Genomic DNA, 26,360 nt, shown 5'->3' with positions numbered 1-26,360 from the left:
TAAATGAATAAAATTGAGCCATTCATTTTACATTTAAATATAACTCTATGTTTCATCCTAAACATAAAATCTATTAAATGAGTATTTTAAAATCTCATTCGTCCCTACCGCTCTTACCTGACAATGGTCCAGATACATTTTATCAGTGAAAACAATCATAGTCATAATATTATCCTTCAACAATTACCCGCGAATACGTCGTAGGTATATTTCAAGTTTATATTAGTATGAGTAGGTGTGTATATTTGGTATATTTTCAATATATCAATAAGTAAGTAGGTAGATACCCTACTTACCTACACTATTATTGTATGCTACCTACAGATGTAAAAGTGGCATACAAATACATTTCTAATTTCCACCAACTCGCACAAACTATGGTGTTGAGGCAATAAGGTTCACTTTTGCTTGGTAAAACTCGGTTTAGTAAAACGCACGTCTGATCTTGATAACGTTTATTTCGTTACTAACACAGAGCAAGTAATATGGTTAGGTACTAATTTCTAAAGCTACTTACTAGCGGCGGCGCGTACATACCGCCCACCAAAACCTAGGTAACTAGGTTTTATCTTAATTGGCTAACATTTTGCTAAACGTTTTGCATTACATACATATCGAATATAAACTTAAACATGCATTCTTCAAATAAACAAAAAAAACCAAATGATTTTAAAATTAAGTTATACAAATCAATAATAATCAGTTACTGTTATTATCTAATGTATGCCTTATTGGTTTTGGACCCTCTACCCCCTTGAAGTTAAAATTTTCAGTGTAAAAATGGCCGTGACGGAGTCACCCTCACCTCAGGTAAGTCTCCCATAATTTGTAATCTGGGTTTTGCTTTAAGTCTCGCACATACAAAACATTTATTGATATATGATTAAACAAGTGATTTAATTTTAATAATCCAAAAACAGCTTCTTATATAATTTATAGTCAATTGTGTACCACCGTGTAGCGTCTTTTTGTGCGCATTAGCTATTATTAAAGTAGTTAAACAGCTCTTATTACTTAAAATTATGGGATGTTTCTCCGTTTCTACAAGATGGGCATGCCTGAGTCTGCCGCCCACCCTGAGAATGTTTTCAGTGTCCAGGTAAGGATTAAGATTTTTAATACCACTGTTACCTTTTATTTCTTTCTTTTGTTTTAAATCTTCTATTTCTTCTGAAAAAGTTTCCCTTTGGTCTAATCTTACACATTTGTTTAAACTGTCATGTAGCTCATTTGTAGTTATAGCCTCAACTTCTTTAATTTTCCTTACATTAATTAGAAATCGCGTGCAATAGACTATTGCTCTCAGAATTATATAAGTTATTAAATTTTTAAATTTATTTGACCAATGTGCCTCATGTACTATTTTTGTATTTGATATAATCTTTTTTCTTTTTTCTAGGTTGGTGTCATAAACTAAATTGTTCAAAGAAAGCTGCTCATCTCGTTGCCATTTTGGACCTTCCCACCATAATTTACAATTTTTAAGTTCAAGTAATAACATTCCACGTGAAGCAACATCGGCAGGATTTTCTACGGAAGGTATGTGGTACCATTTATTTATTTTTATATTTCTTAAACTTTCTTTAATCTTTATCCAATCTTCTTTTATTTCAGGTACTACTTCTTCATCCCACGAAATTCTCATCAACCACAATTTTTGAATTATTATTTTTACAGGCAGGAGTACAGGAGTTAACCAACCGAGAGGATCAAACAAGCGTTTAATTTCCGAGAGTATGGTTCTTTTGGTTATGGTTGCCGGTGACACAGGTAAGTCAGCATAATAATGTAAAGTATCATCGACCACATTCCACGATAGCCCTAACGTCTTTACTGTTCCTTGAAACTTAAAATCTATACTCAGGCGAGAGCTTAGTTCACCGGAAGAAAAGTTTTTCAAAAAATCCTTATTATTTGATGACCATTTCTGTAATTTCATTTCTCCTCTACTTAGTATATTTGAAATTTGTTTCGCTATTTTTGTAGCCTCCTCTACCGTATCCTGTCCGGATAGTAAATCATCCATAAAAAAATCATCTTCTATTACATTAGCAGACGCAGGATAGCCTCCTCCTTCATCGTTAGCAATTTGGTGAAGAGTTTTTACAGCAAGATAAGGTGCCGATGCTGTGCCGAAAGTAACTGTCAATAAACGATAATCCTTTATAGGCTCATCAATGCTATTCCTCCATACAATTCTTTGATAATCAGTGTCCTCTGTTGTGATTAATATTTGCCTATACATTTTTTTTATGTCTGCGACAAAGGCAATTTTCCGAAGTCGCCATCTCATAATCAAGGATCTCATATCTTCTTGTAGCAGTGGACCAACAAGTAAGTCATCATTGAGTGATATATTATTTTTGCCTGTTGCAGACGCGTTGAAAACTACTCTAACCTTTGTAGTATCACTTGCTTCTCTAATAAGTGCATGATGCGGTAAGTAAATTGATGGGTTATTAATTTCGCTTTCTGGAACTTCTTCCTTGTGATTGAACCTTAAATATTCATTAATCACATTTATATACTCTCTCTTTAAATCCGGGGATTTGACAAATTTGGATTCTAATTGTTTAAATCTGAGAATTGAAATATCACGGGTATCACCTTGTGTTGCTCGTGGGGGTTCATGTCTTACAGGTAATTTTACAACATATCTTCCTTCCGCTGTTCTTGTATATGTATCTTTATATGTTCGTTCACATGTTTCTTCTTCTATGCTTAATTTTTTGTTTGTTTCAGGATCCAGCTCCCACAACCTTTGCAACATTTCATCCATGTCTATACGATGGTGCATAACTAGCATTTCATTATTAGACTTAATTTCCGTATTGTCTAACACGGAACCGAATAATATCCATCCCAAGCTTGTTTCTTGGGCGCATGGTGAACCAGGAGGACCCTTGATCAAAGGTTCTTTGATTATTTGTGCATATGTGGTTACGCCCAGCAGCATATCAATCCGTCCAGGTATATTGTATGTAGGGTCGGCTAATACGAGACCTTGAAGATGTGACCATGCATTTTCACTGTCTATCAAATGTTTGGATGGTAACACATTTGTTAAACGAGTAGTAGAAATGACATATGCATCAATAAACAGTTGGAAATTGTCGTCATATCTTGATAAAAGCTCTAATTCCACCGTGTGTTTTACCTTAGTTTGTGTAGATCCTATTCCCGTAATACTTACATCTATAGCCAATGGTTTACGTTTAACTTTAAGCAGTTGAGCAGCTCGTTCGCTTATAAAGTTCGCTTGTGAGCCTTGGTCTATTAGCGTGCGGAGTACAGTTACTCTGCCGTCGCCATCTGTAACAGGGACAAGAGCGGTAGCTAGCAGAGCAGAACTTTGTTTAGTTGCTACGAAAGAAGAGATAGTGTTAACCTGTTCCTCCAAGTGTTGCTCCTGCTGTTCTTCGTCTATCTCATCCTCCACCTGATTAAAGTGCGATTCTATGTTGCTGGGTTTGACCACGGCCACTGACTGATGCAACAAAGAATGATGACGCCGTTGACATACCTTACAAGAAACCCGCAAACGACATTTGCTCACCATATGCCCACTGCATAAACAATTAAAGCAAATATTATTGGAACGAACAAACTCAATCTTTTGTTGTGGTGTAAGTGATATAAATTCATTACAGTGACATAAAGCATGTTCTAGTTGACATTTTGGACAGGGTCTAAATTGCACTGCGGGCGTCGCTATATGGAATGACCTTTCTTTAGATGTCGATGGCGATAATAACTCCAAAGTACGAAATTTTAATTGTAGAAACTGTTGTAATTGTTCCCAACTTGGTAATTTGTCTGTATCAGTCTGGACATACTCTTCCCAATCCTTATGTGACTCTGGGTCCAATTTCTGTACAACCAGAAATATAATTAAAGGATCCCAAGAGTCTGTGGTTATGTTTATGTTTTTTAAACTATTAAGGCACTCCGTGGTAGTATCCAGTAAATTTTTTATTAATTTATAATTTTGTGAGCTCATTTTCTTTTGATTAAATAATCTTTTAAATATTGAATTAACCAGCATTTTTTTATTTCCAAATCGTTTATTTAATAAATTCCAGGATTGCTCATAATTAGCTTGTGTTATTTGAACATGTTTTAATATATTTTCAGCTTCACCAGTTAAGCTACTCTTTAAATAATATAATTTTTGTACATCCCCAAGCGCGGAGTTATTATGCACCAATGACTGAAACATATCTCTATACGAGGGCCAATCTTCATATGAACCCGAAAACGTCGGCAGCAATATTTTAGGCAGCTTTAACTGCTCGTTCGCGTTATTTGCAACTTCCAAACTTGTTCCATAGGCGGGACTCTTATTAGCGTTTATTAAAAGATCTTTTAAATCGGCTTTGATGCATAAATAAAGATCTTCAAATACAAAAAAATCTTCGTTCACAAAATACGATATTTCAGATTTCTTTTCTTTAGGTACTGTTCTCACTAAACTATTGTGAGCCTCTTTAAAAGTGTTCCAATACTCCTCAATACTTTGTAAGCGGGCTTCCACGTACCCCTTCGTCAGTCGTTGTTTTGGACACTTTTTTAAATTAGTTTGCGCCTTTTGTAATAATAAAGCCGTATCCTCCAATAAGGCGAGTAACTGCTCGACACCACTCATGTTTAGTCTTTTATCAATATTGTACGAGTAACGAATAAACGTGTAAAGTAAATAACAATAATCTGTAACTTGTCACTCTTAGAATCCTTCCGTAGAAACCGGTTTCTCGATGTAATTATCATTAATTATATCCGGCGATGGACCATATGTTGAGGCAATAAGGTTCACTTTTGCTTGGTAAAACTCGGTTTAGTAAAACGCACGTCTGATCTTGATAACGTTTATTTCGTTACTAACACAGAGCAAGTAATATGGTTAGGTACTAATTTCTAAAGCTACTTACTAGCGGCGGCGCGTACACTATGGCTTGTTTTATACCTGAGAAAACTGAACAAAAAATCTCGTTACGTGCACGCAGGTAAAGTGGATTTAATTCAACATTAAAATGCTACTTAGCATGCAAAGTACGTACTATTGCCCGTATAAATCTGAGCCAACTTGTCTGTCCCTACTCCAGCCAACTTTTAACTTACAATCCGCAAACTTTCGCTCATATTTACGATTCAAGGAATCTTGTGTCTCAGGAAATAAAAATAAGTTTACAAGAGTTTCAAGTTCTATTAATTTTTTGAATGAAATTATTGCTTATTGAAGCTTTTTCTTTCAATCCAAGGTTCCCTTTTACAGGCGTTTTATAATCCGAGTTTTGCTTTCCTTTGTAAAACAAAAAGATAATTATGAATTTCGCTGTTAAATCTGCTTAAAAGGCTTTTATCTTATAAATTATAAATATTAGAACTGCGGAATGTAGGTCATATTTCGATAAAAGTACTCCTACTCTACTACTCAACTGGTAAATTGGTAATGGTTACCTTAGACCTAAGTTGATGAAAATTTTATGTAGGCCGTAATGTAAAAGCTATAAAAATATTTTGATCAGTTTTATAGACGAAATATCTACGACGTAAAATATATAAAAAAAACTGTTTTTTCAATCATTAGATACTTTTAAACAGCAAAACTATGGTCTAGACCGACAAATTTAATTTTATTGAACACATTATATTATAGAGAGTGATTCTCTCTATCTGAAGAATCGCTTAGTGCTATAAAATAAATAACCATACAGTAAGTGCTGCAATCAAATGCATGACGTAAATTATGCTATATTTATAAAAGCGATCCCGAAATCTATTCAACAATAAACATGATGATATAACGAATAAAGGCCATCCATCGTTGGACATTACACGTGCGGGCAACGTTATCGTAAAATTTTACGAGATGATACTGTTTCCGATGTTGTGGTCTGCGGTGTAGGGAGATGCACTTTGGGAATCTATGATTATGTGTGATTTTTGAGTTCAAGACTGAAAGGTTATGAAAATTCTGTCTCTTTCTTTTCCTTTATAAGTTTTTGTGTAGAGTGGAATATTAGAAGTAAAGGCTATAAAGTAATAATAAGTGCTGCATTGTTTATACTTTTATGTGGTGTCGCTTAGCACTGGCTGAAATGGTCATTCTTATATCGAGTACGATAAACGTAAAATGAAGTAAGTAGATTAATAAGACAAAAGAGCATTGCCTATAGTTTATACAAATATTATTATTATTTAATGATAACATTCAATTGAAATATATTCATAATACTAATTTACATAATGATATTATCCCTTGAAATCCGTTTATTAAAAGTTTGAAGGAAAAAGGACAAGTGGGGGTCGGCTAATTACTGTCGCGTTAAAGCGTGCTAATCCTTTATTACGCGTTTTACTTTAAATATAAATGTTATTTGCTTTTTTATTTAATCAAAATATTGCTTATTACATGTTTACCACGTACACATATTTATTTGTGATTTAAAAATGTTATGTAATACTTATTCCCTTGTTTTTGGTGAAAATTTCATAATATTTTGGTAAACTTGGTACCTACATTTATTATTTACAGAATTGGGGATTTACTGATTGAACATTTTAAATGAACTATTCATTGTTATTTTATAATCACTTTGTCCTTTCTCATTTGTTTTTGTTTATTCAAGAGTTTAATAAGATTTTATGTTGATTTAGACTGACAGTTTTAAGAATATCCTGATTTATCTAGTCACGGTTGAATCTTACTTGAAACTTCCTAATTATTATGTAACTAGCTGTTCCCCGTGGTTTCACCCGCATTACTCCGCTCCTGTTGGTCTTAGCGTGATGATAAATAGCCTATAGCCTTCCTCGATAAATGGGCTATCTAACACCGAAATAATTTTTCAAATCGGACCAGTAGTTCCCGTGATTAGCGCGTTCAAACAAACAAACAAACTCTTCAGCTTTATAATATTAGTATAGATTAGCAGCGAATGAGATGAAGTAGAGACATTTGACGGAGGTAGAGACACTTTTCTTGCTAAGGTTTTCAATTTCTTTACAGCAAAATGCCTAATAAATTATAAGCTTGTCAATTTTTGATAAAGCCCGGGAGAATGTCCCTTACAAATAATTTGAATTCAAATTTTTTATTTATGAATATGTTTATAAACCTACCAGAATTAGGAAGGTAGGTTTGATTAGGAAGGAATCTTGCAAAAGGATTCAACAAGAAGCTCGAAAGTAATTCACCTACTCATTTTATTCAAACCACGACTATCACTCCTATGACAACGGACTAAAAATAGACTAAGTCTAAATATTTTTCTATTGTAGATTTTTAAGAATAAAATATTGGTATTTACAAAAGTTAACAAGGTTGGTATGAGTCGAATATCGCCGCGGGGTCTCCTTATAGTATGTTTTAATACGGGGTTTGACATGACGGAGGTTTCGTATTCATATTCGACCATAATATGAATTTATGTCGCTGATGTATGCGTTTTTTTTTTGTTAATTTATACTGAGATTGAATAGGTTCTTATAGCAAAATTGTATCACAACGCCTTAAACCACACTAAGAAAAGAAAACTCCGTCTTGCCTGTATTTTTTCGACAAGAGTATTTTTAAATTGACCTATCTTATCAAGGGGATCCATGGAAGTAATTAGTTAATTATCCCATCTGTTTGAATGTTCTAACGAATTTGTAACAAACATACAAACAAACGCTTTATATTATAATTACTTCTATCCATATGTGAAAATGACATGACATCACATCCTCAATATATTTGCTAAATTACGCATTCAGCCTGTGTTAATGTAATAAAAATAATTCAGAGTCCACTAAATATTTTAATAAATTCTCGCTCAGAGCAATCTGTGGGCAAACGAAGTTAGGCGCGGGACATATACAAGCGGCGCGGCGCGCATCGGGCGCACCGCGGGCGCGCCAGCCGGCGCGCCGCGGGCGCGCCAGCCGGCGCGCCTCGGGCGCGCTGTTGGCGTCCGAAAATGATATTTATATAGAGTGGTTAAATGCATTTTCTTCGTGCATAATTTAGTAAAATTATGTTTTTTGTGCTAAAAGAGATTTGAAAGTAACGTTAATTTGAAAGTAACGATTTTGTTTTGATAATTCCTTGTAAGTAAATAGCGAGGATAACCCCACGATTGCAAATATATCTTTGTTGGAAATGTTGGAATTTACTTGGAAAATTTTATAGTACTTTTAAAGTACATAATTTTAAAGTAGTACTGGTGTAATGATGGAAGAAAAGAAGGTTAAAATAACACAAAATTTATATTGTACTAGCGGTCCGCCCCGGCTTCGCCCGTGGTACATATTTCGCAATAAAAGGTAGCCTATGTTCTTTCTCAGGGTCTAAAGATTATCTGTGTCAAATTTCATCAAAATCGGTCCAGTACCTAGTTTATGCGTGAAAACCATACATACATACATACATACATACATACAAACCTTTCCTCTTTATAATATTAGTATAGATAAAATATGGTTTTCAAACACAGGTTTACATTTAAACCATATAAATCTTATCATTAAAATCTCAGTTCAAAAGTATTTACAGTACTGATCATTCCACAATATTATTACAATTACAAATAAATAAAAAACACAATCAAAATCAGGATTATCTTTATTTCTGACATTGTAAATACATGGGAACTTTCATTATGCTCTTCTTCATTTTCACTTTCCCTACTGCCATCACCTGTGTAAATCATTTCATCGATTAATTCAATTCACCTTTAAAAACAAAACGAAGAAGGGTATTTAATAGCAGCTCTATATAATTCCACACAGAGAGAACACATTTTTGACTGACAGGCTACCGTCTCCTATAGACCGGGAGATACTGACACAAAATTTCGAGTCATTTGTAACAGGATGGCGGTTCTACAGGGGTCTTAGTACGCAATGACAAAAAGAAAAACGATGGTGTGAACGCTGGTACCGGCGGCTTAGTCGCGTGGGCGTTAGTCGAACTCGTCGGAAAAATAGCGAAGTCAAACGATTTGTAACACAAAAATTTTAGAATTTACCGATAGCCCATAAAAAAGAAGTAGGCGGTAGTGTCATGCCATACTTTTCCGGTGTGACTTACAGCCCGCCATACATAGACGCGAATGTGTTGATTTAAAAAAAACAATTCAACCATTTGTACCAGGCTAACTTTTGCACAGGTAACCATCGTCGTGCAGCCATTTACGAAAATCGCCATGCCATACTTTTCGGACGATTCCAAATGGTCGCCATACCGCCGAAAATCTGCAAATTTTTTTTTGTAACAATTGTAACAGACAAATGACTCAAAATTTTGTGTCAGTATCTCCCGGTCTACTACCACCCGATTTGTTTTTGATTGTGTATGACCGTGAATTGACCTCTATTTGGGGAAGCGCGCCTGCGGTACGCCTGCGGTACGCCCGCGGCGCAACGGTGGCGTGCCGCCTCGACGCCTGTCCAAAATTCTTTCATACAAAATGTATAAGAAGGATGTGGTGCAAAACAGATTGAAGAGGCGCGCTTATGGCACGCCCGCGCCCGCACCGCTTGTGTTTGACCCGCGCCTTAGGCTCCTGACCGACAAACGTTCGGTTACTCGGATGTTTAAACGTTGGATTTGTTTAATTTCTAATATACACTGTTATATGCAATTTGGGTATTGGAAGATCTTGGATTGTGTAGAACGATTGGTCAGTTTTCAAGAGGATAGTTTGAATTTATTAAGAAGACACTGATTCGAACTGTGACCGTACAGCAAAAGCAGTCATTCTATTGCAAAATATGAATTCTTCACTTTCAATACTTAGTGACAAGACTGTCTAATAAACTATACAGTATTTTGCTTTATATATAATAATAATTAGGTTCCCATGTATATATGTGTTTTACTAGTGCTATCCATACTAATATTATAAATGCGAAAGTAACTCTGTCTGTCTGTTACTCAATATAATAGATATTTTGATAGCCGAGAAAGGACATAGGCTACTTTTTATCCCGGGAAAATGATGTAATCCCGGAAATCCCACGGTAACGGGAACTATGTGGGTTTTTCTTTTACTGCGCGGGCGAAGCAACGGGCGGAAACCTAGTAAATAATAAATACTTATATTAAAAATGAAAGAGTAACATTATAAGCGTCTAATTTCGTTCTTTTTATAGAATAAGCAAGCAAATGGTTAAGCTAAGCACCAAAGTTTGTATTAAATGCAAACACCAATACAAAACTTAGCACATTATGATCTTCGTTGAAGACTCATATGAATTTTTGACAAGTTTGTCGCAAAAGGCACTAGTTTATACCGTGACGATGTTTGTGTTATAAATACTGAATCTTACTAGTTTAGAGCAATTTTACAATGGTATGTTTTAATATAACATTTTCTCGTGACATTGTTTAATTTAGAAAGCTCTATATAAAGATCTTACAGTAATATCATCATCACAATGATATAAATAAATTTAATAATAATAGGTATTTTCTTAATCAGCCTGTTATTGTTCCCACTATAAGGACAGAGGCCTGGTGAGGATTGGAATGTCTTGAACTTTTATAGACAATTAACATTAATACGGAATATTTCTTGAATTAATTACATCGCCTCTTTATAATTTCACAATATCACATGAGATTTTTAATAACAATGGTGTATTTGATTTAATATGCATCATGGAAACGAAAAACCCGTTTGTTTTCGTTCCTTTGATGAAAAATTCCTTAATATCTTATGATAACATGGGAAGCAACATTTTTTGAGATTCTACTTATGGTTAAAAAAATGATTTGATAACAATTCTTAATTTAATATAATCTGATTATAGAAAATAATTATCGTAATGTTCAATTTAATATTGCTTATTTGTGGAATGTATAAAATAATTCATTTATTTAAATAGCCCATTACTTTTCCACTTCAAAATATCTAGAGCAAACATTTAATAGCCGTACGTTTATTAAATAATTCAGTAGTTTTAGTTTAATTTATAAAATAAACTTCAAGACGACGTTAATTTAAATTTAAAGTTATAAACTAATTCAAAGGCCAACATGAAAAAATAAAAAAGTATCGTATGAGTTAATAACAGGGTAAACGTAAGAAATTGAGTTGTTCCGAGCTTTGAAGGGCAAAGTTTGCGAGCGGAGATTTGAGACAATTCCAAAGTTCAGTTTACTTTGTAAGTGTAACGTTATTTTAGCTAAATATTTGAGTTTTATAGAGGTGAGTAAATTTCGTTGAATTAGGTTATTTTGTGTAAACTAAAACCGTTCGAATAGAATGACTATAAGGTATGGATACTTTATCGGTCTATATAAAATATGTATCAATACAATTATAGTAAATAATACTACTTAGTTTTTATGAAACAGTTTTAAAAGCATATAAAAGAGGCATGCAATAAGAAAGATATGTATCCATTTTACGAGTTATGTTAAATTTTATTTGACTATAATTAATGATCTTTCATTTGGAATTAAATTATATCCGCCATCACTCTTATATTATCATCACCATATTAATTTTCCCGTTTTTACCCCGATACAGGATTTCGTGGTAAACGATTTAAATTGTAGGTTAAAGGATGTTACATATCTCGGTCAGCTTTTATTGCATAACCCTTATTCATGGTTCGTTGTTTTATAGTTATATAGTCACAATGACAGACTCGTGGAATATTTTAATTCAAATGCAAGCATCTTGCAGACTTACGTGTATAAGATCTCATTTATTTAAGATATAAATAAATATTTTAATAACATTCATAAGAAATATGTGTAACGACGTAGTGCACTTATAATAATTAAAACGTATCTTACTAAAAACTTCATTAATATACAAATTCCATCCATCATTACAAACACGTGGATGAATCGCAGCTTTCGCCATACAAATCGTATAGAATGCATTCAATTCGTACATTTCCAACGCTGATTTCAATAAAAGGTTTCGTCTTTATCCATTCAGCCGGAAAGATTAGAATATTCATTAATATCGCTTGACATTCGTTATTTTTAGCTGAAAATAATGGTCGTGTATGATTGACGACGTATGATATTATTAACGTAGACGTAAGATTTTATTTAACCTTTTTATTACCGTGTACCTAATTTATTTATTTAATAAGGTGCACACCACAGCTGACAATTTTGACTGGTTATACACAAATTTAATTACATGTTGCATTAAAATGCTAACCAATTAATTGTATGCACACAGCACAGTTGAGAGAAATAATATACTAATATACTATATGTAAAAAAACACATTACACAATGTGCTTCATGAGATAGTTAGGGATTCAAGTTCGTCTTTCCTCTGTCAGTATCTGAATACAGAGCCAATCGAAACATTAAATTTTAATCTAATATATCTAGGTTATATTTAATTTTATATAACATACAAAAAACTTTATTTCTACAAATTAAATTGTGAAAAATGAACCGGCGAACTTGGAAACGAGTTCCGAAGATCAATCTTTAAACTTTCTACGTTAACCAGCTTTAGTTCCAAATGATCGAGCAACGTTAGCAACTGTATCTGACAAGAGTTGATTCCACTTTATTACTTTTTTAGATAATATAACAAATAAAATATATTATTATAGGTAGCTGGTAGATATATATATATGATGGGGAAAACTGGGAATGATTAAGCCAGGTGTTCTTATTACTCGTATATTGTCATTGGAGATATGTATAAAAAAATGTATGCGTGTTCTAGAGTACACACGTAAGAAGTGAAACTTCTTTATGACCTTAAAAATGTCACGCGTACGGCGTAACGCAAAAATGTCACGCGTACGGCGTAACGCAAAAATGTTACACTAAATTTTTGTCCAACCCCGATAAAGAAGTTTCACTTCAATAAAACTAGGATGTTGATATAAATAGTAATATTGAAGGAATTTCGCTTCAAAGAATTCCTTAATGAAATGTGTTACACACCTATTTATAAAAGTCTGTGTTTATGTACTTCCTTGCCTACACTGATTGGTTTGAATGAAATTTTTGTTATGTGATTAATATTATTTTCTTTCGTAATTTTGTATTTTCAAGTTTTTTTTGTACAGTTGAATAAAGTAGAACGTAATATCATTATCACCTTCGAATGTAATGTCAGCTACTCATTTTTTACCATAATTCAAATCTCTGCACTTACTAAGCTGGAAATATAGGTATCACATAATATTGTCATTTATTTTCGCTTCTTTGGCATCTAGAAAGAAACGGTGATGGGCAAAGTAATTGAAATTTACATATAATTTATGCACTTTCGCCTAGTCTAGAAGTTGTATATTCTCTTTGACTTTTTAAAAATGCATTTTCTAGTTATTTTCTAAGATTATACGAATGTTTCGATAACAAATCTCCAAGACACGAGTGCTCACTGTGTGGGTCAACAGTTCTTAATTGCCGTATTTCACGCTCCCCCTTTATGTCCCCGTGACATCTGTTTACTGCCGGTTTTACTAGCTGATTCTATTTTTATTTTATCAAAGATGTATTGTACTGAATGGAGCTCTATGTGGGATTTTTAGTTCGTCTTCGTAATAGGCTGAAAAGGCGTTTTGAATTGTAGTTTATGGTAACATTTTTTTTTAATTTAAACTTATAATACACTAATATAAAATTCTCTATATAATATGAAACCAGACTTCGTGCTACCAAATTCTATACTGATAAAACATTAATCCATCTGACTATAGTGCTACGAATTGCTACGCCGCGGCCGCTACGCTGCTACAAATGACGTCTACGCTGAGTGGGAGTTCTCAAGTACAAATCCTACTCATTTTCTCACAATCTTTATCGAATCATTTGAGCTATTTTAATAATATTTTTACCCAGGCGGTTCTATTGTATTAAAATTTTTTAGATCTGGTGTCGTATGTGACTAGACATTCTCCTGATTGTTGTTTGAAGTGTTTAAATTTTTTAAAATTAAAGTTTTTGCTCACCGCGCCCGTGTGGATTAGAACTCGGATTTCTAATTCGATAGTCCGACCCTACGACAGCGCAGCTATTTATGCTAAGAGACTCCGCGCGAAATACGTGAACGCTTATCTACGTACGTCGTATAAGATTTGTGTGGTGTCCCCAACCTTCGGTATGAATAATTGTAAGCGCTGCAACGAAAAAGTATCTGATGGCGCTCTTTGTTCGAGCTGCCGTAACACTTACCACTTCCACTGTGCGACGTTATCTGAAATTGGCTGGCGGAGACTTGGCACTGAACGACAAAATTCTTGGTGCTGTCCTGACTGTAGAAACTCTGTCTCATCCGGTGACGCCGTTAAACCTAGTACTGAGCCTAATTCCTATCAGTCATCTTTGAATAGGATTGAGGAAATGCTATCACCGCTCTCTACTCTGCCGGAAAAGGTTGAAAAGTTAAGGAGTGATTTGAACGACTTAACGAGCAAAATAAATGCAAATGTGATTGAAGATTTATACAAAAGACTGGAAGATATAGACTGCAAGTTATCCATAGTTGACAGACTTAACGAAGATATGAAGAAGTTAAAGTCTGATATGAAGGGATTTGGAGAACGTTTTCAAAGGTCCGAAGTTGAAGCAGCTAAGAGTCGTAACACTATAAATACTCTTCTAGCGAAAATATCTGCCCTGGAACTTGAACAAGGTCGCACAGAACAAAAGAATAGATTTTTAAATGTGGAAATTATCGGTGTGCCTGAAGAATCAAATGAAAATTTACAAAAAGTATTCCTTCGTCTAGCCTCTGCTATTAGCTGTAACCTCAACCAGGAAGATGTTGAATTCATTACAAGGGTTCAATCATTCAGAGACAAGAAGGACAGCCCACGTAAGATAATAGTCAAACTGAAAGACAAAGCCACAAAGGATACTTTGATCAATAACTTTAAAAAGTCTAACAAAGTAAAAGGCATAACATCACATGACCTTGGTTTCACGGGTAACTCCCTGAAGATATTTATTAATGAACATCTTACAATCGCTAATAAATTATTACTTAACAACTGCAAGCAACGTGCCAAAGAAAGAAACATAAAGTTCGTTTGGATCAGAAATTGCACCATTTATTTACGCGCTAATGAGAAAGCGCCGGCGAAGGTCATAGCTTCGGATGAAGACCTGAAGAATTTTTTAGAAACCTGCCCTTAACCATTTATTTCAATAGCAATTTACTTCTTTTAGATATGTTATTAATTTTAAGTTTTGATCATGCCCTACATAATATTACATACGCTTTTATATCTTCAGTATCTACCACTTACAATTTTTTAACACACTTATACACTACACAATACAAATACCTTTTAATTTACATTATACGTGAGCTCTCAATATATTATTTTACGTCAACTTCATATATAAATAATTATTATTACGACTTCATTATAAAAGGTTCCGCTCCCCTGTACTGCATTACTTTTTTCAGAACTGCCCGCAATGTTTTTAACAATTTTTGTCATGTTCCGATAGTTTTATTCTATAATTATTATCTTTATAATATTCATGTGAATAGTGTAATATTACTAAAAAAACTTAAGATAGGTATATGTATTGCCGCGATAATACTTTATATAACTTGTAAGTTGATATTATTTCGATTTAATCGATTACTTCGCTATTGTACTTTACTTATATTTAAATTGTTTTATACTTGTTCTCAATGACTTCCAAACGTAATTTTATTAACATTTATTACCAAAACACTCGCGGCTTGCGAACTAAATTACCGGAACTGCATAAAAATATCGTATTAAGCAATTATGATATTATTATCTTAACGGAAAGTTGGTTGTGTGATGGAATTCTTGACTCAGAGATTTCTGATTCTCGCTATGACGTTTTCAGATTTGATAGGAAACATAAAATGAAAGGCGGAGGCGTTGTTATATGCGTTAAAAAAGCGTTTTGTGGTTACTTAACTCAAAATATTGTGTGCGGTAACGTGGAAAGTGTCTGGCTAACTATACCTGGTAAGTCTTTTAATTGTCAATTTGGTAAAAGTCAAGGTGACCTTCACATTGTTGCTGTGTACTTGCCTCCTAATTCTGATTTGCCTGGTAATATAAGATCTTTAAACGCAGCGTTACTGTCCTTGTATGAATGTTACCCTAATAACAAATATTTGATAGTGGGCGATTTTAATTTGCCGTTTATTACTTGGTTGAAGGATCACTCTTTTATTATTACAGATCCCTGTACCAATGATCTTTTAGATGCCTCTCTGGACCTAATGAATTTAACAACCTTAATGGGGGCTAATCAATACAACCTTTCACCTAACTGTTGTGGTAATATTTTAGATCTCGTGTTCTCTAATTTATCTATTGATTGTAATGATATTATTTCCTCCGATTCCCTAGTCAATATTGATCGATACCATCAACCATTTGTAATTACAATAAAAGATGTTTATATACAACCGTTACGTTTCCAGTTTTCAAAAATAAAAAAATTCTATAAGGCTGATTATACTGCAATAAATCGTGAAATTAGTAAAATAAATTGGACTGACGTTTTAAATTCCGCATCTATTAATATTTCCATCGATAAATTTTATAATGTTTTAAATTCTTTTATAGAGAAATACGTACCGTCTGTTAGGATTTCATCTCGTCGTCAATATCCGAAATGGTATACGCCTGCATTAATTAATTTAATAAAAGAAAAATATAAGTTTCACTTTCGTTGGAAGAAATACAAAAATCCAAACGATTACGCATCTTTTTCACTGCTTAGAACTAGAGTAAAAAAACTTCAGGACGAAGCGTACTTAAAATACATTTTACGTTGTCAAAAATCTATTAAAACCACGCCTAAAGAGTTCTGGACGTATATTAAAGACAAACGAAATAACTCTAGTTACCCATGCAGTATGATTTTCCGTGAACGCAACCTTACTGATGGTAACGACATTTGTTCAGCGTTTAGTGAATTTTTTTTATCCGTTTTTCAATCCGATGATAATACTGACCCAATTACTACTGTAGACGATTTTGAGCTTGCTGATAGCCTCTGCTCAATCACAATTAAAGATCAGGAGATTATTAAGCTATTTCGGGATTTGGACTATAGAAAGGGAGCCGGGGCCGATGGCATACCGGCTGTCTTCATTAAAAACTGTGGAACTAGTCTTAGAACACCTTTACGCATACTCTTCCAACGTTCCATAACCGAAGGTATTTTTCCAGACTTATGGAAAAAGGCTTTAATTGTGCCCATCCATAAAAAAGACTCGAAGAAAGATATAACTAACTATAGGGGCATATCACTACTTAATATATTTGCTAAAATGCTGGAAAAACTAGTATACCAAAAAATCTACACTCATACACTTAAATGTATTCCAACTAAACAACACGGTTTTATTAAATCACGGAACGTTACTACTAACTTATTAGACTTAACACATTACATAAATAACAACATGAGTGAAGGAGCACAGGTCGATGTAATTTACACAGATTTCGAGAAGGCATTTGATAGAGTAAGTCATAATGTTCTTATCCGTAAGCTTTATGCGGTGGGTATCAGGGGTGATCTTCTCAGATGGATAGAGTCTTATATCAGGAACCGCAGTCAATCGGTGATTCTAGGGGGGTTTAAATCAGATTTTGTTGATATTACTTCGGGCGTCCCGCAGGGATCGCATCTCGGTCCCTTATTGTATAACATTTACTTATTCGACATTGGTAACTGCTTTGTAAATTCTAATTTCTTACTTTATGCTGATGATAAAAAAATATTCAGAAAAGTCACTTCCTCTTACGATTGTCAATGTCTTCAAGATGATCTTAATAGATTAAGTGACTATTATAAATTAAATAAAATATCAATTAATATAAAAAAATGCCAAAAAATAAGTTTTACCCGTAATAGAAATAATAATATTATTTGTTTTGATTATAAAATTAATAGTGAATCTATACCTGCTGTTACTTCAGTAAGGGACCTAGGTGTGATTCTGGACGTCAAACTTGCATATCGTACGCACGTGGATTTTATTGTTCATAAAGCCTACAAAAATCTAGGTTTCATCTTGCGACAAGCTGATCCATTTAACGACATTACTTGCTTGAAAGTTCTTTATTTTGCCTACGTACGTAGTGTTCTCGAATTTGCAAGTGTGATCTGGCGACCGCAATATAAATGTCACATTAAAAGATTGGAAGCGATACAAAAAAAATTTGTGAACAAAATGAATTATAAAACAAAAAATTATTCGTTAAATTATGAACAGGCTTGCGCACATTATGGGTTAAATACTTTGGAGGATAGGAGAGATATAATAGACATTATGTTGTTATACGATATCGTGAACAACAAGTTTGACTATTCCACAGCGTTGGAAAATATAAAGTATCTTGTACCCACACAGCGTACTCGCCACACACGCCTATTCCACGTGCCGGCTACATCAACTAATTATCTAAAAATGTCACCGTTCCACAGGCTCCCGGACATTTATAATAAAAAATTTTCTTCTGTGGATCCCTTCTATTTATCACGTACTAGTTTTAAAAAGCAAATTTTACAATTAATTAATACTGAAGCTCAGCTCACATAATAATATAATACATTAGCTTTTAACACTCACACATTCTCATACACGCACTTTCACACACACACACACACACACACACAATCACATCCTACTTACATTAAATCGGTTTTAATTTATTTGAATTCGAAGATATTTAAAACATTTCCTTTCTTTATAAATACTTATTGGGCTTGATCAATGCTTACTTATACCTACAAAAAATTAAAATCTTTTCTCTTATCATTTGTAAAATTCTTATACTAGTATTTGTTCACATACGTAGATTATTTTTACTACCTATTGGTGTACCTTTTAATTGGCGTAGCTTAGTATTTATTCATCTCAAAAATTGTATCACTAGCTGTAAGGTACCTTATAATAAATAAATAAATAAATAAATAAATAAAAAAAGCTTAAAATACCAATTTATTACATAATATCTTGCTTATATTTTAATTGGTAGGAATTTCCGTGAAGAAGTGGTTATTTACTAACAAGATAATAATTGTGCTACATTTTACTCTATGTTCTGATCAAAATACAATTATAGAATATTGAAAGATGGGTTTTAATTGATTTAACTGAAGTTTATAAAACTTTGTAATAATTTAAAGAGCCCTCAAAGGCCGGCAACGCACCCACAATACTCCAGAGTCTGTGGTTGTTCATGGGCGGCACCAATCATCGCTTTCTGTCCGGTGACGCGCAAGCTCGTTTGCCAGCTTATACATAAAAAAAATTACATGCTTGAATATTAACGAGTTGTAACTAAGTAATTTTAAAAACCATCAAACTACATGCAAAATGTAGACCAGGGAGGCAATTAAAAGTTTTTAAATAAAAGCTTAAAATATTAAATAATAGAGTAGAAATATTTAAGACTAGCTCATCTAGAATTCTATGTCCTAACATCGCCTGTAGTTCTCAACTATAGTGACCATAAACCATATATTTTAAACTACATCGAATGAGATTTTATTAAGTTAATAGTTATTTAAAAGCTGAGTTTTATGACGTTTCCGGCAAGTAAGTGATTTGCTTTTTAAACCAAGTGTTAGAATAAAAATGCGGTTTTTATTCATATTATCTTTATTATCAAAGCATAAATTTGTCAAGAAATATAGATTGTTTATATATATGAATACTATCTGTGTATATTATAGAAAATTATACTCGATCATTATTTGATGAAAATTGATAACATTCATGCAAAATCAAGTTACTGATTGTTGCTTATAGGCTCACCGCTACTAACATTTGCCTTCTAATTATAATAAGCTAGTAAATATATGTTACGGGAACCAATGTTTCTGCGTATTGTATTATTAATGTGTACTATATAAGGAAATAGTAACTAACTCTAATTAAAAAGTCAGTAGTTCCACCTCGTAGACAAACATAAAATACTTATTACACCTTCGCAATTCATCAAATACTAAAACTAAACGAAGAAAAGCTATTCCATTAAGAAACTGTACTCATGTCCTCAGGAACCATGATGTTATGAGCAGTTTCATAAACTTGAGTGCGGCAAGGATACCTTCTACAGTGACTACACGTATAAAAATATTCCCTTTCAAAGGTCATGTCTTTATGCAGTGAAAATGTTTTTCATTTATTTTTCAGTATTAAATTTACTGTAAATAGTAAAAGTATTTTTACTTGGCAACTCATGTTCACAGTTATTAAGTAAACATTTTATTTATATTTCTTTAATTAATTGAATATGATTGTATATTTATTCTAATAAAAAAATAAATGAATACAAGTGATTTAAAATAAAGTTATTGAAACCATATTTTATCATAGTTCAGGTATGGCATCAAATCATATTTTATAAAAGATGACAAAATTATTAGTAATTGTTTCAATATTTGTTTTAACACGACTTTAGATTGAATTTTAAATATAAATAAATTTTAATTTTAAATATAAATTTATTCTTACAATAATTCCAGTACATAAAACTATATAAATATAGACCTAATTAGAAAAATAAATTAAATCGAAGCACAGATTATGCAAATCATCTAAATCGTAATATTCACAAGCTTTGGACTCGTAACTTTTGCCCAGAATAGTATAATATTATCTGTGCCTAAGTCATTTGACAATCCACGTGTGTGACCTAATTTTAGGGATAATAGTCATAATTTCATATATTGGAACCCTCATGACGAATTTCTAGTTTTCGTTCGCTCGGGATTATATTTTTAACCCCTCGACCGTTGGCGGCTAGAGCTGGCACTACGAAAATGGTTTAATAGGATTAATCATTAAAGGTATTATTTGATTTTTGAATCAATTTTTTCATGTACTTATCTTTCTTATTTGTTAATTTATAATTTAGCAATGATAACACGGTAATAATCCATACGAATATTATCTACGAGCTTCCGCCCGCGACTCCGTCCGCGCGGAAAAATTAAGAAAAATTAAGATTTATTTTTTTTCTACGTATTTTTCCGGGATAAAAAGTATCCTATTTTATGTCCAGGATAATAAGGTATAATTACACCAAGTTTCATCGAAATCGAACCGTTAGTTTTTACGTGATGCCTTCACATACAGACAGACAGACAGACAGACAGACAGACAGACAAAAAATTTTTTAATCACATATTTGGGTTTGGTATCGATCCAGTAATACTCCCTGCTATTTATTTTTTCAATATTTTCAATGTACAGAATTGACCCTTCTACAGATTTATTATATGTATAGATAAATGCTAAGCTTTACATCTGGTACATCTGGTATACAGAGTAAATATACTTGAAGGGTTATTATTGAAAAAGCTAGTGATAATAAGTAAAAATACTGGCTGCGTTCACACTTCACAACATATTTTTATATAACTTATCCGTCAATTAAAAACAATGTATGAAGATTTCCATATTACAATGATTCATTTAATAATAACTCCAACAAATTATAGATATACATTAAACGTTCTAAAAACATAAACGATATTCAATATTTTCAACAAAAGGGTATTTAGTATGATTATTAGGTACATGATGACATTGAAGTTATCTATCATACAATGGTCCATAAACCCCATTAAGATAGTGTATCTGATAATATGTCCATTAATGGGATCATCACACGGTTCCAATTGAGTATTCGCTTGTAGAGGACTAATGTATGGGTTTTTTTTATTCATTGGACAGTCGGGTAGGGAAGTGAGAAGAGTAATTATAATAAGAAACATATTTTAATGACATACGTTTAAAATGATTCAAATTTTAGTCGATCATTAGTACATTACTCATCGGTTATACTGTTCTCAAATTGTATTCTGTTACTCACAGCCAAACAGTCTTGAAGGAGAAAATGATAAATTTATTTTGCAGTACATTACTTATCAATATTTTTTTCATCGTTTTAGAACTTTTACTGAATGGTAGCTGCGTTACGCTTAGCCAATATTATGTTATACATGTATTTTTATTAACAATCTAACTGATTGGACAGAGGTCTTAAAATAAAATGTATCCTATTAGAATTATCATAGAACTAGATTTCCGCCCGCGGCTTCGCCCGCGTTTGCAAAGGAAAACCCGCATAGTTCCCGTTCCCGTGGGATTTCCGGGATAAAAACTATCCTATGTGTTAATCCAAGTTACCCTCTATATGTGTGCTAAATTTCATTGTAATCGGTTCAGTAGTTTTTACGTGAAAGAGTAACAAACATCCATACATCCATAAATCCTTACATCCATACATCCTTACAAACTTTCGCCTTTATAATATATATTAGATATTAGATTAGATATTAGATTAAATATTAACATCAATTGTATTTATAAGATAATAACATAACAATGAAGAGCAATAAGTTAACAATACAAGAATGAACCATGTTATAAGTAGATCTCGTCTATTGTAAGACTTTAGCTTTTCCTACTATTATATTCACATAAAGCAACTTTAAGTAACAAATTACTTACCCATTGTATTTTTACAATCATTAAATAATTGAAAATATTTCATGGTACATATGCAATTCACACGTGCAAATGAAAATCTATATTTGGTTTACAATTTTTGTTGACGAGCGTTGTTGGCAATATTTATATAAGATAACAGTTGAATCTGCAATCAGTTTCTATCTACTTCAGTACGCGACTGTACTTGTGTTGGTGAAAACAACGAATTTTAGGTAATGCTTTTTAATTTTTTTTACGACAAGTTAAAGGATACATTTTAAGTGTATGATTTAATGGTGTGCTTTTAAAATGATTTGTACATTTTTATAAAAGTGCCTTTAATATAAATTTTAAAGATGCACAAATTAAAGGTACCAATTCTTAAAAATAAACAAAAAAGTAAAATGTTTATGAATTAAATAGATATTAATTAACAATAATTAACGTTTAAAAAGCAATGCAATGATTCAACGATAAAAAAATATTAATCAAAACGACACTAATCGAGCCTAAAAAATTATACCCGAAATACGTTCGGTAATTATAGATACTATTTAATAAGGTATTTGTTAACAATAACGTCCCATTGTAGCGTTTACGCTTAGAACCAATTAGCCCTCGTTTTATAACAACCTCTTAACTGTTTGAAAAATAATTATAATATCAATTAAACTTCAGGATTACTCCCACGGTATTTAAAGCTTTTGTTTGAAGTAAATATTGGAATATTGAATGGGAATTGATAAAGTTTGATGATATTGTAGAGAGCGGTGTGAAAAGATCTGTTGGGCTTCTTTTTATCTTTTGTTTTATATGAATGGACTTCCTCGAATTAATTTGAAAAATCCGGGTACCTTTGTTGCTATGCTTAAAATTGGTAATCAATTTATATTTAAATTATACAAAATTAGAACAAGCTTGTTATGAATACCTTCATTATATCTAAAAATTTAAAGCTCTTTCGTCATATTAAGGACGAGATTTCTAAAAAAAAAACTACTTTTAAATTTATGTGTACTTTTCGTCACTTATATAATTTTTGATGCGCATGAAATAGGTATTATATGAGTGACATGATGCTATGATCAAATCCGTGACAAAAAGCTAGTACAGATCCATATTCTATGACATTGTTGATATAACTCTTATGTGTGAACGACCTTGCTATATTAAGCACTTACTTGTGCCCCAGCTCTCTTCGTAAATCATTGGAGTCATTAAAAGCACACACATTAGGTTCGTAGAATTTACAACCGGCGATAAGGGTACATAAATCTATGTTCTTATTATCTGTATAGATAAACTGTATATGTTTTCAAAGGTTCTGTACCTATATTACTTGCTCTGTGGCCCTGTGGGTTCTGTATACATGCTTATTTTGGCGAGCATGACCGTCGTTGATTTTTCATAAATTGACAATTATGTACTTATGATTTCTTTATTATAAAATACATCTGAGATTTACAAAATTGCTATATAAGACCTTGTTTTTACCTCCTTTTTTTATTGTACCACAAAATTAAACGTATATTTTTCAATAGAGAGCTTATAGTAGAGCTGTGAAATTTTCCTACATAGCAATTAAGAAATAATTAGCACCGGTGGTTGGTGGAATCTTTGTAGTTGTGATTCTACAAATAAAAGTAAACTGTGGCGTATGTCCATTGTCCATATTGTTATCTATATAACCTTTTGATAAACTAAATGTACCTATACATTTTGGCAACGTACTTATTTATCGAACACCCACTAAACGGATGTCACTAAAAGCTTAGTGAATAACATAGTTGAAAATAATATATTACGTTTTCAATAAAAATGTATGGAGTAGGTACTTACAAGCCCTAATTGTGATTCTTAAAGAGGGTAAAAACATGACTGAACTATTACAAAAATGAAGACAAATCATACAAAATATACCTTCAGTTATTTTGTATAGAACTTGTAATACTTAAGATCTAACATCAATGCTTAGAGTAAACTGCAATATATCTCAAGGATAACCTCTCTAGGCGGCTTATTAAATGCGTTTCCCAGCTATAAAGTATTGGGTTTAGAAACTACGTATCACATAAAGTATTGTTTTTCAAATTAATTCTAATCTTAATAGTCGACTTTTTTTCGTTCTTGTTAAGCTACTTATGACATCTTTATCAGATTTCCAAGTCAATGAAGTTCAATAAAAAACGTTTACTTCGTGTTTAACAGAGAAAGAACTATAAAAGATTTGTTAAGACATAGGTATTCAGATTATTAGCTACTTACTGTGCCGCGCGGTTTCACCCGCATTACTCCGCTCCTGTTGGTCTTAGCATGATGATATTACTCGCCTATATTACTCGTAGATAATGTAGCTTTCGAATGGTGAAAGAATTTTTATAATCGGTCCAGTAGTTTATGAGCCTATTCATTACAATCAATCAAACAAACAAAGTTTTCCTCTTTATAATATTAGTGTAGATGTCTTATTCATAAATAATAATATATCATAATGAGACATGAGTATTTGACAATATTACCTACTATAACTTACAGTGTAGAAAACCGTAATTTTCCTCTGCATCATATAAAAAAGGAAAGTAATTAAAACATATTAATTATAATATTTTCAGTAGTTTAAAACGAAATAAAATACGGCTCTGAAATAACATAGTAAGCAATGATAAAAGGTGAGCGGATGCAAGCCTATATTCTTTGTTTGCTTTTAATTTGGAATTTGTAACATTTTAATTACTTCGCCTTTTATATGAAAAGGAATGGATTTATGTGAAATTTTATGATTCGTACATTAAAATAGTGATTGAATCATCAGTAAGATTTTTAAGACGAAAACGAGTTATTAAAGTAATTAAATTATTATTTGAAGACTTACTATTGGATAACGATATCACGACAATGACAAATAAATACGATTGGATAAATCAGATACCATTTTATACTAGGTACAGGTGACTGACTGATCTATCAACGCACAGCCAAAACTACTGCATTGATCGGGATGAAGTTTGGCATGCATGAGACAGTAAATGTAAGCATCTGCTAAGAAAGGATTTTGATAAATTCTACCATTAAATTCGACTTCTATTATTAGGGTTCAATTATTTATAGATACCAATATAACTTACTTTGATGACGCGTGCGAAGCTGCGGGAAACAGCTAGCAAGATATAAAACTCATTTAAAAATAAATATCTCAAAACAGTCTCGTGTAAGAACAAACGTTCACAAATGTTATAAAAGGTAACGATTTTCCGTAGTGTCAATTAAGTTGCGATCTTGAGCCTTTTGAGAATTTTTCCCGCCTTTGTATCGGGGTGAAGCCACGGGCGACCAATTAGATAGTTGTACCGTAACAATGTACGTATCAAAGATAATATTATATGTACGATGTACGTATGTAGAGCGTAATTGTAATGTCGTCAGTTTTAGAAAATATCTCGTTTGATAGTGTAGCTATTGTATTGATTATTAAGCTATTTTATTATCGTTTTGGCAATTATGTACACATTTAAGCGCGTCACACACGGTGAAGATACTATAATATTTTATCTTAAGATAAAATATTATAGTAATCTTCTTTATATATAAAAATGAATCGCAAAATGTGTTGGTAAGCGCATAACTCGAGAACGGCTGAACCGATTTCGATAATTCTTTTTTTATTATATTCCTTGAAGTACGAGGATGGTTTTTAAGTAGAGAAAACGTAAATATGTACTACGGGCGAAGCCGGGGCGGACCGCTAGTATTTTATAATAATATTCTGTAATATAAAATATTACAGTATCTTAAGGTATCCGGTATCAGCGTTCTGACCATCATTTTTCTTTTTGTCATTGCGTACTAAGACCCCTGTAGAACCGCCATCCTGTAACAAATGACTCGAAACACTGACACAAAATTTCGGGTAAGTAAAAGAAA

General features: G+C 32.6%; 2 protein-coding genes and 2 long non-coding RNA genes across 6 annotated transcripts in view; 3 read left to right on the top strand and 1 right to left on the bottom strand.

The window, feature by feature from the left end:
• LOC149479596 (uncharacterized) overlaps nucleotides 1-26,360 on the top strand; it is a 186,543-nt gene that overhangs the window by 38,110 nt on the left and 122,073 nt on the right. The window lies entirely within an intron of this gene.
• The window catches only part of Tk (Tachykinin), a 55,703-nt gene that overhangs the window by 18,072 nt on the left and 11,271 nt on the right, over nucleotides 1-26,360 (top strand). The window contains exon 1 of one of the 3 annotated variants that reach the window (XM_089708113.1): nucleotides 22,640-22,672. The exons of the other annotated variants lie outside the window; for them this stretch is intronic. The gene's annotated coding sequence lies outside the window, so the exon portion shown is untranslated. Of the gene's footprint in view, nucleotides 1-22,639; nucleotides 22,673-26,360 lie in introns of those variants that run through there. 3 annotated transcript variants of the gene reach the window in all.
• On the top strand, nucleotides 949-2,329 carry LOC149479600 (uncharacterized). The gene is made up of 3 exons (XR_016317244.1): nucleotides 949-1,099; nucleotides 1,400-1,539; nucleotides 1,615-2,329. It is a non-coding gene; the product is annotated as an uncharacterized LOC149479600 (long non-coding RNA).
• LOC149479599 (uncharacterized) lies at nucleotides 2,358-4,931 on the bottom strand. The gene is made up of 2 exons (XM_089708314.1): nucleotides 2,439-4,931; nucleotides 2,358-2,367 (listed from the first exon to the last, which is right to left on the bottom strand). The coding sequence occupies exons 1-2, from the start codon at nucleotides 4,643-4,645 to the stop codon at nucleotides 2,358-2,360; spliced, it is 2,217 nt and encodes a 738-aa protein (XP_089564440.1). The 5' UTR covers nucleotides 4,646-4,931.

Source organism: Colias philodice, chromosome 20 (assembly GCF_061535455.1).
Source record: "Colias philodice isolate Cphi_HAF_F1 chromosome 20, ilColPhil1 Martin Lab GWU primary, whole genome shotgun sequence".
NCBI classification, from domain to species: domain Eukaryota; kingdom Metazoa; phylum Arthropoda; class Insecta; order Lepidoptera; family Pieridae; genus Colias; species Colias philodice.
Note: the sequence above shows the minus strand (reverse complement) of the source record. Positions and strands in the feature narration are given on the sequence as shown.

Excerpts from the sequence above, each read along its gene's own strand:
- LOC149479599 (XM_089708314.1), bottom strand. The coding sequence starts at position 4,645 with ATGAGTGGTGTCGAGCAGTTACTCGCCTTATTGGAGGATACGGCTTTA.